Source organism: Rhinatrema bivittatum, chromosome 11, assembly GCF_901001135.1.
Source record: "Rhinatrema bivittatum chromosome 11, aRhiBiv1.1, whole genome shotgun sequence".
NCBI classification, from domain to species: domain Eukaryota; kingdom Metazoa; phylum Chordata; class Amphibia; order Gymnophiona; family Rhinatrematidae; genus Rhinatrema; species Rhinatrema bivittatum.
Genome location: NC_042625.1, coordinates 72,738,391 through 72,752,286, shown reverse-complemented (window position 1 = coordinate 72,752,286; position 13,896 = coordinate 72,738,391). Strand labels below are relative to the sequence as shown.

The 13,896-nt window shown below is 42.6% G+C and overlaps 1 protein-coding gene across 1 annotated transcript in view; it reads left to right on the top strand.

Annotated features, from left to right (window-relative positions):
• SPTBN4 (spectrin beta, non-erythrocytic 4) overlaps positions 1-13,896 on the top strand; it is a 114,076-nt gene that overhangs the window by 67,552 nt on the left and 32,628 nt on the right. The window contains exon 19 of the mRNA XM_029571090.1: positions 1,185-1,448. Within this exon, the coding sequence (XP_029426950.1) occupies positions 1,185-1,448 (264 nt within the window). The remainder of the gene's footprint in view (positions 1-1,184; positions 1,449-13,896) is intronic.

The window sequence follows — 13,896 nt, the reverse complement described above, 5'->3', positions numbered from 1 at the left end:
CTTACTGAAATCCAAGTACACTACATCTAGCACTCTCTTTTGATCCAACTCTCTGGTCACCCAATCAAAGAACTTGAGCAGATTTATCTGACAAGATCTACCTCTGGTAAAACCATTCTGCCTCAGTTCTTGCCATCCATTGGATTCCAGAAACGGCATTATCCTCTGTTTTAGCAGTGATTCCATTAATTTGTCACCACAGAGGTCAGAATAACCGGCCTGTAGTTCCCAGCCTCCTCCTTACTTCCACTTTTATGACTAGGAACCACATCCCATCTTTTCCAATGGAAAGAGACTTGTAGAACCAGGGATCATGATATGAAACTTCAAGAAGATAGACTCAGGAACGTCATCAGGAAATATTTCTGCATGGAAAGAGTCAGTGAAGGCAAGAACAGTAATGGAATTCAAAAGGACAGGGGACAAACACAGAGGATCCCTTGTGGCTAAAGGATGGAAATGAAGAAAAGGGGTAACCTAGGGTAACTAGGGTAACCTGCATGGAGCGGCAGTTGCTGCCCGTAACAGAAGGCAATGGGTGGCCTGCACGGAGCAGCAGTTAGTACCCATTACAGAGGGCATAGGGGTAACCTGAAAGAAGCGACAGTTACTACTCTTAAAAAAAAAACAACTTACTGGGCAGAATGGATGGACCACTTAGGTCTTCTTCTGCCGACATTTACTATATTACTGGGTTCAAATCTTCACCCACAGAAGAAGCAGGTGCAAGTGACCGGGCATGCCTTGTACCCACATCAAGTTTCAAAGCAAAAGTGCACATGTATTTTTACTTTGAGAATTCGTGCTAATCCCGTGGGTAGAAAATATTTGCTTGTTTTGTCCCATAGTGGACAATTTGAAAATAGCACTCAATATGTAAAAATGTTCCTTGTGAGCAGAGAATAATGATACATCGAAGAAAGACAGACAGACTGCCTCTGTGCTTTTTTTTTTTAAGGGGATTTATGTTTAAATGCCTGCCTGATTGCAAAATCTGGCTATGGGTCTTCATTTCTCTGTGTGCTCTGTGATATTTTATGTGCTAACCCTATAATATGCCTTGATTGTCATCTGACTGCGAGAATAACCTTTTTTTTTTTTTTTAAATTTGTTCTTCTGGGACCACTTTATTCTAGTAGGACCTGATGTGGATTCCTTTTGCCTTGGTATTTATTTTACTACAGGAAGGTCAGCAGCTGATCCAGGAGAGGCCGGAGCTGGAAAGCGTGGTGAAGGGCAAACTGGAGGAGATCCACCAGTGCTGGGCAGAGCTGGAGAACACGACCCAAGCCAAGGCCAGGCAGCTGTGTGAAGCCAGCAAGGCCGAGCACCTGGTGCAGAACTATCTGGACCTGGACAAGAGGCTGGCACTCCTGGAGGGGCAGCTGCAGCATGTGGACCCCGGCAGTGACATGGCCAGTGTCAATAAGCAGTTGAAGAGGCTACAGGTGGGAAGGTGGCATTCTTTGACATCCCCCTTTGTGCTTTACCTTTCAGCTGACGCCCTCCTGCATAGCACTGTGAGCTGGGCACTTTCCATGGGGGGGCCTGGCAGTTAATTCCGTTACCTAGGGGAATGGGGGGGAGGGCACCCTTGAGTCAGCCCTTACTTGCCACACACAGAGAGTATTATGGGATTTAAACTTCTTGCGTATGATACTTACAGAAGCAGGAATGCCCATCATAAGTGAGAGGCAAGAAAAACAGGACTGGATTAAAGATTGAATGAAGTTGATGGGCAAGTTCCGAAAACAATAATATGGACCGGAGCACTGAGCAGGGTAGAGTAGATTAATCTTACATATTTTTTCTGCTTATTGGGATGTTTTTCTTTGTTACTGAATTTTTTTGCACTTCTACTCAAAACTAAGTATTTATCCTCCTATTGGGGCATCAGAAAAAAAGAACACTACAGATCCCAGAATGCATTAGGATAGAAGGCTTAAAAACATGGTCCTGTGTTTTCGATTGCCTCTGGATGTCTGTGTCACAGAAAGGCATTGTGTGATTAAAAAAACCCACCAACCTACATGATTAGTCTTTGGTGTTGAGTTAGAAAAAGTTTGCATCCTAATTTAGGGTTCTCATAAGAGTACATGTCATAAGGGCAGGATGAGTTGGTCCTATTTCTGCCCCAGTGCATAAAGGGATTTGTAGTTCTGGAACAAAACCAGGACCCAGCTGAACCTGCTCTTAATGACCTGTCGCTACCTAGTTTTCCTAAATGTTAAAACAAAATGTTATGTAGTACTCAGAAATGATAATTAATTGTGTCCCAGACCTGTTTTCTGCATGTGTGTGTAAGAGGTTCACATTAATAGTTTAAGCGTATCCATCAAGATCCAGACAGATTCCCTTCTTCAAAGACCATAACATCATAGCAGAATATAGAGAGCACTGTGGACCTTCTGGTGTTAGACAAGAGGTGCTGAAGTCAAGATAGGTTGGGGATGGGTGTACCTCATCAGAAGCCAGATGCAAGGAGAAATACGTCTGTGTTATAGCCCAATAATTTAAATGCTAAAGCTCTTACCGTAGACGTTGGAAATGATTCCTGGAATGGACAAAAGCAGTAACATGAGTCACACTTGGTGCTCCCTGTTCTTTATCGTCCTCTTCTTCTCCCTTCCTTGTAGTATATGCCAACTGAGCTCTTGAAATCTAGGCACCAGTTTTGCTGCTAAAGCAGGTTGCAAAATCATCCTCTGGTCACCCACTGATATCTCCTCCTTAAGACCAAATGGAAGATCTGATTCTTCTCTGATTTCTCTTATGGCACGTGGTGTTCTCAGACCTGCCTGCCATGACTTTTTTCCTGCATAACATGCATGTAGTAGCACTGGCGAAATTATGGTAGTGGTCCTGTAAGCCACCGTGCATAGTCCCTGCAATTTGCCTTGCTTTCTCCCTCAGTCCAGCCCATAGATTTCATAAATACTGTGAAGCCATGTGGCTAATTGTAGTTTCTTTACGTCTTCCTTTGAATGGCCACTGTGTGTCACTGTTGGCTCATCTCTTATCCCAAAGCTGTGAATGTCACCACCATTTGTGGCCAGCCCCAGGAATTGAACCCAAGTCTCCTGCTTGGCTGTACAGCACTAGATTGGTCTCAACAAAGGAATCTAAATTTTAACAAGCTCTTGTTGAGACACATTTTATAAGCTCTCAAGGTAAGTGAAATGAACCCTTGCCTGGAGGGCTCCAATATGGTTTTAGCCTTGCTTTCCATTACACTCGTGTACCTTTCCCTGAAGGGTTTCCATTTGTCATGGAGCCTCTCCTTCTATCACAAAGCAGATTGCCTTTTATAGGTGAAGGCCTTCCTCTGAAGTGAATCACAGTGGAGCATGCAGGAGAAGGGAACCACCGTTTGCTCTCCTAAAGCATCATTGCAAACCTAACGTACACGACTTGCATTCCTTTGAGATTCTTTTGTCAGAGGAGAACTGCCCCCTTGGCTCACCTGTTGGGGTTGTGGAAGGAAAAGGCAACATAGCCACACAATCAGTATCTGGTAACACACATTTTAGTATGCAATTCCATTGGCACAGAGGGAGCCAGTTTTGGAGCAATTGTCAATGCAAAGGCCACAGGCACTTTTTACCTGCAGTTTCTGCATCAGTTTTCAAAGTCTAAATAAGGGCATATATCCACTTTGCAAATTGCTGCATGTACAAAGTCCCTTGCAAGACCCTTTCCCATGGCAAATAATGCGCTTAGATTTGAAAATGGCATCTATGCACATTGTTATCCTCCCCCAGTGCCGAAACTAGGGGCGGATGAGAGAGGCAGCTGCCCAGAGCACAGAACCCCTTGGGGGAGTAGAAAAATGTCTGAAATGTAAGCATGGATCAGCAGTGGATGAAAAGCTGGGAAGAGTGACACTCTTCTCCAACCATCTAATTTAGAAAAGGAGAGAGGAGATCAGGATGGAGGTAGGAGGGCACAAATATGCTGAAATGCCCAGTTACAGCTCTGTTCTGCCTTCCTGCCAAACACACCTCTGGGAACATCACTTTCTAATGTGGCTAAAAATACGAGCGTTGTGGAACCCTGTGCATGCAAGTAACCGGGTTAAGGGTAAATAGTGTATGAAGATTCCCCTCATAATTTTATAGTAATATCATCAGTCATGATGCCATGTCTTTCCACAGGGAAACAGTATTGCTTTATGTTCCCTTCATGTTTCTGTTGCCTCCATAGAGCTGTGGGCATGCTGCAGCATATATGGAGAAGGAAGTGAGTCTGAAACAAAATGGCTGCCTGCATGTTTCCTAGATTTTCTCTTAAAGTGTTATATTACATTTTCCATGGACACAATCAGGAGTGTGTTACCTGATCATGATAATACACCTTTAATACATTGTAAGAGATGAGGCTGAAGGCTGAGTGACTGAGGCCCCCAAGGAACCTTGCCGTCTATAGGATGCATGGCCTATAGAGCCTTAATTCTGTCATCCTAGCAATCTCTTAGTTAAGACAGCTCTGTCCATCTCCATGCAGTGGAAATGCCCACCTCTATCAAATACAAGACATCCTCTTAAGGCATTGTTTTGAAATCTTGTTCGGACACTCCCCTATGCACTTCCAGAGCAGCCATGTTTAGAAGAGCATCACTGGTTACATCACACATGCACACATACTGACATCTGATTGGCTGTTATATTTCTGACCTTGTTGCTGTCATGGACATCCATGAAGCCTATCCAGCAGCCTGGGTTAATCCCTAGTGTATCAACTTGGGGTATTCTATGCTAAAATAGAACTCTGAGAAATGAGGCAACTGTACAGTAATCACAGATTTATTACTGTAAAGTATGTGTGTGTGTGTGTGGCGGGCAGAGAAGGGAGGGGATCAAAGATGGCTGCTAGAATATCTGGGGAGTTTTTCAGAGTTGTAAATGTACTTTGTCTTAATTCACATCTTGTATAGTACATAAGCCATCTGATTTCTGAACTGTCAATTGATTTTGCCAGTCAAAAACTCATCCAAGGGTTGTAAGTGTGTTTTCCCTTGGGGCATTTATTGTAAACTGTTTTTCCCATTCTGCTATTTTCAACTTATTGACAATAAGTGCTTCCATTCTTTGAAAGAAAACTGTGCACAACACAATATTTCAGAAGTGTGCAACTCTTCATGCAAATATTACTGGTTCATTACTGACCTTATTTTTCTGTGCTTTGGGAGCAGTCATGCATAGCAAAGTGTCCCAAATTACATCCCAACCCTGCAGTTGTCTGATTGGTCCTTGTTGGCTGTGATGCCAAAAATGGTACGATCACATATTGAAAACTGTTCCGTAGATGGCTGCTCCCATGGGATAGTAGCATTATAGAGATGAGATATTAATAATGAGACAGCAAAATTGCTTACCTGTTGCAGGTGTTCTCCATGGAGAGCAGGACAGTCAGCCACACAGCTGGGTGTTGTCACCTGACCATGCTGAGTTGAGTACTGCTCTCTCCTAGCTCAGGTTTTTACTAGAACTTTCCAGAGCATGCGCGGTCCTTCTCGTGCCAATACCACTGCGTGACCTACCTCAGTCTAATACCTAGCTTAATTTAACTTTCTGGGGAGGAGAGTGGGTTTGTGTGGCTATTTGTCCTGCTGTCCACAGAAAACACCTGTTACAGATAAGCAACTTTGCTTTCTCCGTGAACAAGCCGGACAATACAGCCACACTTCTGGGGACTCCCAAACTAAAGGTTGTAGGTGAATGATTTGTGTTCTTTTTCTTCTACAATTTGTTTTGCGGAAAGGGTTTTTTTTTTTATTTGGTAATTTAAAATCTTTCTTAATATTGCCTGTCCGAAGCTACTGACTGCATTTGTTTCTTTGTCCAAACAATAGTATTTGATAAATATATGTAACATGGACCATGTTCTGCTTTACAGAGATCCTGTATCAAGGCTGCTATTGAACGCTGTTGAAATGGCCATTGGCCAGATTTGTTGGGCTTTGATTGATTGTGGTGGCTCTTGTCTTAGATCTCTATAACAGCGAGAGATGCACAGTGTCAGTCACCTTGATAGAGTCTGCTTTTTTACTGAGCTACCTTTGCTATTGAAATCGTATGACAGGAACAATTGCAATGATTTTCTATATGGTTTAGTCCTTTCTAAGTAGAATAGGAGTGCTTTCCTACAGTCTTAACACGTGCAGATCTTTTTCTGGTCCAATATGTAGCTTTGGATAGAAGTGCTTGGCACAGTCTTTCCCCAGCACCGAGGAGGCAGAGGATCCCAATGTCTGGGACATCGGTGAGATCATGGAAGATTGGTCACCGTTCCTGCGATCTTTTGAGGAAGTGGCAAGAGGAATAGTGAGAGGGAGTGTTTCAAGGGGCTCCCCACGACATCTGGGTGTCAATGACTCCAACATGGGAGTGGATGGAGCAGGCTTGGAAGAACTGAAAAGCTTCTCCATCTTATCAAGACATGTACGACAGCCCTTGGGGGTCATCTGATCACACAGGCGACACCCCCGGACATCATTCGAGGCCCTCAGGCAGAGGATACAAACCTCATGCAGATCTGTGAATGACATGGTCCGCGGGCACTGGGGGCACCGGTGAAAACTGGACGACGCCATAAAAATTACCTGGCGTGCGGTCCATTACCGGTGGTCATCGAAAGGTGAGATGCCGGGAATTGACCACAAAGAAGCTAAAAAACGGCAACTTTACCTACCATGCTGAGGAGGCACCGACCACGAAGGGGAACCCAGTGCTGCAAACAGGAAATCAATACTTTTCCGCAAAAAATCCAAGGAAAAAGTGGAGCTCCACGAACTGCGAGGCAACTGCACCATGGAAAAGAAGAGACTAAAGGGGGACCTCGTGTGGACGCGCAGATAGCGGCATGCTGGGCATAATCACTGTGCTGGTCAAAGCTTCTAGAAACTTTGACAAAGGGTTTCCGTGCCGGGTTCCATCGAATGATGTCACCCACTTGTGAGGACTACCATCCTGTTTATCCTAGGAGAATACTCTATCCTCAAATATTTGAGTATAAGGGGAGTAAATTACTAAAGCTTGCAGATCACTTACTCTCCTTGCTAAAGATACTGCAATTAAAAATAGCACCTTCCAGATTGTAAACTTCATGTCTGTTGTAGCTAAAGTTTCAAATGGAGATAGCATCAGTTGCCTCTGTACTATATTTAAATCCCATTGTGCTATTGGTGATATTATTGGGGCTTTAGGTTATCTAAGCCTTTTATAAATCTTACCACTAATGGGTTTTGTGAAACTGGTTTTTCATTTGTTAGATGGTGATATGCAGATATTGCACTTAAATGTCATCTCACAGAATTTATTTTCAACCATCAGTTTGACAAGTGTAGGAGGTAAAGTGGGATGCTTTCGGTTGAGCAAGAGAACAGGTCTTCTTTGTGATTTGTACACCAAATGGAAAATCTTTGCCATTTACACTGATATAACAGTGTTCTCGATGCTAGCACAACTTGTTTTATTTCTGATGGAAGCTGTAGACTATTTATTACTTTCTCTTCAATTTCCATGCTGTTAAAGCTAGGGATTTTAAGTTGATATGTTTAAGAGTTCCCTGCTATTTAGTCAGAAGGTTTGGAAATATCGAAAGTCGAATTGGTACCACTACTGCTAGCCTGTGTAGCCATGGAAACCAATTTTGCCATGATCAGTAGGGGGCTGTGAGTATCTTTTCTGAGCTTGAGGATTGTTTTTGGGATTAGCGAAATCAGTGGGAATGCATATATCAGACATATGTTCCAAGGAATGGCATATACGTATGTTGTAGCACAGGGGTGAGCAAACTAAGGCCTGTGGGCCAGATCCAGCCCAGTAAGACCTTTCTTCTGGCCAGCTTACCTCTTTTCAATGTATCATTATGTGCAGCCCACCAATGTGGTGATCAGCCTGCCTGAGTGCTTGACATTGTCATCAAAGGCCCAAAATGTCACCTTTAATGGCGTACTGAAACACGCGACGTCAGGTCAAATCGAGTCAGGCCTTTGATGACGAAGTCAGGCACATGGGAGTGCAAGCAGGCTAGTGTCAGCGTTGGCGCACAGTCTGGGCTGAAGACATGATTGACTTTTTCCTTAGCTGCCGCTTCCTCATGCTACTGCATCAGTTACCTGCCCTACCAAACCCACAGAACCCTTTTACAAAAGGGGCAGCCTAGTTTCAGCCTACTCCTACTGCGGAATTCTTTACTCTCACCTCAGCTCTGAAGGTAAGGAAGCCTGTCCATCTCCCACACTGGTGACAAAGCTGATGATATCATTAGGACCTGGAGAGTGAGGAAGCATTAAAGTTATGAATTTAGGACAATGAGCCCTGTTGCCAAAAAATTGGCAAAAAAAGGTAGCTGTGCTAGGAATTCTTCTTTGCTTGTAATTCATGCAGTTTCCCTAAGCATACTAAAGACTTGATGCTTTGATTCTGTTTGGGTACTTGCCAGGTACTTGTGACCTAGAATGGCCACTGTTGGCGATAGGATACTGGGCTTGATGGACCCTTGTCTGACCCAGTGTGGCAAGTCTCATGTTCTTATGTACTTAACAGACAGCAAAACAAATGCTTGGATGCTCGGTCTACTTTGCACGCTAAGCCTACTTTTTTTAGATATCTATTTAATTTATAAATCAAAAACAGGTACATGCATGGTTTCATTTGGTTCACCAAACACTGCTATATGTATGAGGTAGGGGGCAGGCTGCAGGGGTGGAGAAAAAGGTGGAAGACAGACTTGTAAAAATAATACCTCAAATTAATAGAAATTAGGAGGGAGAGGTGTGAGAAACGAGGGAAGAAGAGAGAGGTTTGGGAGAGACGGGGACATTGAGCACAATGGGAAGGGGATGCTGGAGGTGTGCGAGGTGCTCCACACACTCGCTCGCTCACTTACCGACACTACTAATACTACAATCAGACACTCGTGCATCATCCTGATCACCTCCTACTAAGATTGTGATACAGTTATATGGTTGTGCATTTTTGAATAGTGAAATAAAGAAAGAAGTAAGAAAATACTACTACTAGTAAGCTATGTATATTTTTAGTTTTTCTTCTCCAGCACAAAAATGTTTGCCCACCCCTGATATAGCCTGTTCTTCTTGCATTTTGGAACAGAACTGTGCAGTTTGTGATTGGATTGATATGCAGAAAGCTGGTGCTCCTCGTATTTCGAAGAGCTCTTATATTAAGCTGTAATCTAGAGACCATCCGTATGGTTGCAGTTGTCGGCTTAAAGAATCCGCTAGCATGTTGTTTTAACTTGGGAGATAAATTGCTGAAATGTGAATGTTCCTGTTGACTAACCAATTGCTATATAGTTCTTTGCACAAATTGAAAGAACCTGCCCCCTCCCCTTTTTGTTTACATAAATCATGGCTACTTGATTGTCCGTTTGAAATTGGACTGTTTTGTTATCCAGGGGTTGAAAACTATGAGGGCTTTGTACATTGCCTTCAGTTCCAAAAAATTAATGTGACATTTGGCTTCCTGTGCATTCCATTGACCTTGAGTACATATCTGGTTGAAGTGCACTCCCCAGCCTTGTGGTGATGCTTCTGTCATCATAATCATTTGAATGTCTGGCATATGAATGCTCTGTTCCCCACTTCAAGGGATGCATTAGACTCTTTGTAATGGGTATCCTGAGTATGTTGATTCCAGTGTTTTTGTAAGTGCTGCTGCACTTGTTGCATGTTGAGACATGATAAGGGGGCACTATGCATCATAGATGCCATGTGACCCAAGAATTGCAAGGAATTTCTGGCAGCTACCCATTTCCTTTTGGATAGGGCTCATATTGTGTGTTTTAGTTTGAGCAGCCTCTGCTTTGATAGATAAGCTTTCTCTTTCTTCATATTCAGTTGTGAACCAGTGAACTCCAATTACTGTGTCGGAGTTACACTGGATTTTTTGAAATTTACTAGAAAACCTAATTGGTGCATCATTTGTACCACTTGTTTTGTACCTTGCATCAATTCTTTGTACGATGTGCTTGACATTAGCCAGTCGTCTAAGTATGGAAAGACTAGTAGATTTTTCTTCCTCAAATGGGCTGCCACTACAACTGGACATTTGGTGAATACCCTCAAGGTGCCGCTAGACTGAATGTCAGCACTCTGTATTGGAAATGTTGGTTCTGTAGTATGAATCTCAAATATTTTCTGTAAAAGGGGGTATATTGTACTTAACGAGTTCATTTTGAATGTTTCTTTTTTATATAAATATTTAGCTCCTTGACATCCAGTATTGGGCAAAGATCTCCTTTCTTCTTCAGGATTAAAAAATATCTGGAATAGAATCCTTCCCATCTTTGCATTTGAGGGGTGGGCTCAATTTCTCTGATTTCTAACAGATGGTCTAATTTCCTTCTGAGGACCTTTAGTTGGTTTTTTTTTAATATTGTTGATAAATCGGTGGATTGCTTCTGCTTTGAACTACTTAGGCGGTCGAATGAACTGAAAAACACCTTCTTATTCCTTTGTTTTGACATCATTTTCTTCTGGACTAAACTGATTTGATTCAGACATTTTTTGCAAAAATGGCAGGTAAGTTGTGTCTTCAGGAGGGGTTGATCTACCCACTGGCTCTGGAGATGGGCCTGAAGGAATATCAGGGGTCCTAGAATTCCAATGAATCTATGTCTTGTAACCTATGGTGTTTCTTTAAAGGTTCTTTGTCGCAAACATCTTTTTTTTCCTCTTCAGTTAATGATGAATTTTCTTGAGAAATATTGTCTTTTGCACGCACTTCTATATTTGGTCTTTTGGCCAGATACGTTGCCACAAAGTCTAACCATAGTTTTTGCAAGAAAGAGTGGCACTCTGGTAGTGGTGAAATTTGTAGATGCGTCCATTCTTCTGGTATTTGGATTTCTGGCTCTAGTTGAGGAGAACCTCAACGGTGGTTTTCCTTTTTTAATTCTCTCTAGTGACTTGCACAGCTCCTTCCATGTGTTGATGTTCCCTCAGTGGTATGATTTCTTTTGGCGTAGTATTTTCTTGGCGTTTATACTTTGCCGGCACCATTTCCTCTTGGCTGTCTATGCATCTATGCCATGCCTCAGTGCCGATGCGCCATTTCTCGTCGTCGATTCATCATCTGCGTTCTGCTTTGGTGCCAATGTGCTATCCATGCAGATCTTTGGTGTCAATGTTTCTTCTGAGCCATGGTTTCCTTCATTACTGAAAGTGCCTGGCGCCAATGTTCTTTCCAATCTATATGCTATGTGTGCTGACACTACTTCGGCACCATATTTCTTTTGCACAGATGATACTTCGGAGCTGGTTAAATTGATTTGTTGGTTTTACTATTTTTTGTATTATGCAGCTAGTGACACTTTGTGTGGAGATTTTTCCAGAGAATTAGAACTTTTCCTTTTTCTATCTACAGTTATTCTTTTCTTAGCTGATTTTAGCAACTCATTTTCGAGTTTCAAATCTCTATACAAATGGGCTTGGAGAAACATATTCTTGCATGATTCTTTGTATCATGATCTGGCCCCAAAAGTTAGGTACAGATTTTATTGTTCTCAAATCGACATTTTGTGGTAGCTCTGTGTACAAAGTTTGAAAGGACTTTTACTGGTTTTCTATGATGAATTTTCTTCATGAGGCATATTTCATCGATGCTGTCTAGTTCTACTCTAACTTCTATATCTAATTTAAAAGAATATCTTCACTAATTGCAGCAACATGAGGAAGAGAGACAGTGACCTAACTGTTCAAAAAGTGGACAATTTTAGACTGAGGTTGTTCATATGGCGGTGTTGACGCAAGAAGTACTGCGCATATTTAGAAAAGTTCTAATATCACTCTGAGCTAGGAGAGAGCAGTCCTTGACTTGACGCCATCGGATGACGTCACCCATATGTGTGGTGGTATTCTCTGGCTTGTCCATGGAGAATCACAGGGAAGCAGATTTATAATAGTATGTATCAATTACAAAAACTTAAACAGCAAAATGTTGAATTGGCACAAAGTGTGGCTGTTAATACTTGTTATGTTGGCTTTTGAACATTGCACAATGCATGAGAGAGGAATGTTTTTTAAGCATCCTTTCTGCTGCCCAGCATCACCAGCATAGAGACATTGCATGCTAAGCACAAGACCTGGGGCACCATGAGACAGGAAAGAGCTCACCTTGGTTTATAATCTGGTATTTTCATTCACAAATCATTGTTTTAGAAAGAAAGGTTTCTCACCACCTGAACCGAAGTGAGCTGACAAAGGCTGTAAGGCTCACTGCAGCTCCACTTAGACAAACAACTTAAAGTGCTATCCATTTTCCTACGGCTGCAAACCCTTCTCCTCCTCATCTTTTGCTGTATTGGCCTGTAGTGTTATACACCAAATCCTTGATCCTCCAGAGTCCTGTGGAAGGGCAGTCCTGGGATAGATTCTGCTTACCTTGACCTTCACTCTCCTGGAGTCTTCCTCGTTCAAACAGAGCTGTTTGTCAAGAGTTGGTGGTTTGCCTTGCATGCACAAATGCTCTAAAGAGTGCAATTCCACTGGTAGATTAGACATAGGTGCTATCAGAAGGCTGGGTACCCTCTGTTCCCTGATATTTAATGCTAGATAAGTCTGATCAGAGCCCTGTTTATAGCACATGAAATGTTCCTGCAAGCATGGGAGTACTGCATGGGAAAAAAATAAAGCAGAGGTAGAAAACAGAAACAGTTCCTTAGTTTAAGGCACTTAAAGGTCAAAAGAAGCCCTCCTCCGTTCTTGACCTCCTACCCCCGGTCAGATTTCTGACAGTTTAATGGCGCCCTCTTTGGTCCCGTGATGGTGGTAAACATTAAGCTCATCAGCTCTCACAGTGCCAAAGGGTGTCTCATAGGATGCCCGTCTGTACCTGGAAGTTTTGTACTGCTTTTCATTCCAGCATTTTTCCATTTTCCCTTTTGACAGCACGTTGCCGTTCCTCACGTCATCCTAGTGCGGTTTGTATCACAGTGCCACCACACAACACATCTGCATCGGGGTACAGTAGCTTCCTATTATTCATCTTTGTTGCATTGTACATTCTGGGTTTTTTAAATTTACACTTTTATCCCTTTTCTGTTTTCCTCCGTCTTTTTCTCGTTTGCTGTCGCTTGGCTGCCTCTTCTTGACCTTCTTTAAAACCTGTTTTGGTTGCTTTGCCTTTTCATGTCGTTTTTGTGTTAACCATCTGCTACTTCCTTATTCCAAAGAACTTCTGATGGTGCAGAGCCTGTTTCCAGATTCTGTGTGTGTGTCTGTTTTTGTCTTGTGGGATCAGGAAGGAGTTAAATTTAATGAAAAGGGGAGAACGTATTCATTAAAATAGCTAATTAAATTGATGTCATTCCTATGAGTAGATTTGAGACCCTGAACAGACTCAGCCTGAGGAACTTAATAACAGAAAATATATATATTTTTTAAGTTTGAAAATAATTCTTTGAGGGAGGGATGCCTGCTATCAGGCCTCAGTAACTCTCAGGTTGTAATCCTTGCCTGGGGGGTGAGTCACTTTATCTCTGGGTGCCTCGGTTCTAATCCCAGCTCTGCCAATGACCCTGTGTGTGAACCTGGTGTGAGTCTTGTTTTTTTTTCCCCCTCCCTGCCCCTCAGTTTTTCCCAGCTGTGATGGGGTCAAAATGCTAATGCTCCTCCACTTTGAAGAGTCTGCTGTCCTAGTGCTGCCTTCCTATACCTCCCAAAGGAGGCTGCACGTAAATTTATGAGTTCATGGACAGAGCTTCATGGGAGGTTCATAATGTTTGCATCGAGTGGTCTGCAGAGATTTGGAAAGAAGGAGTGCATTTGTAACTTCAAAATCCTTAAGAAAGATTTAATACACTGTACAGATATTTCACCTTTGAAGTTTGAAATTACTTATGCATCACAATCTTTTTGTGTTTGGGTGGTTG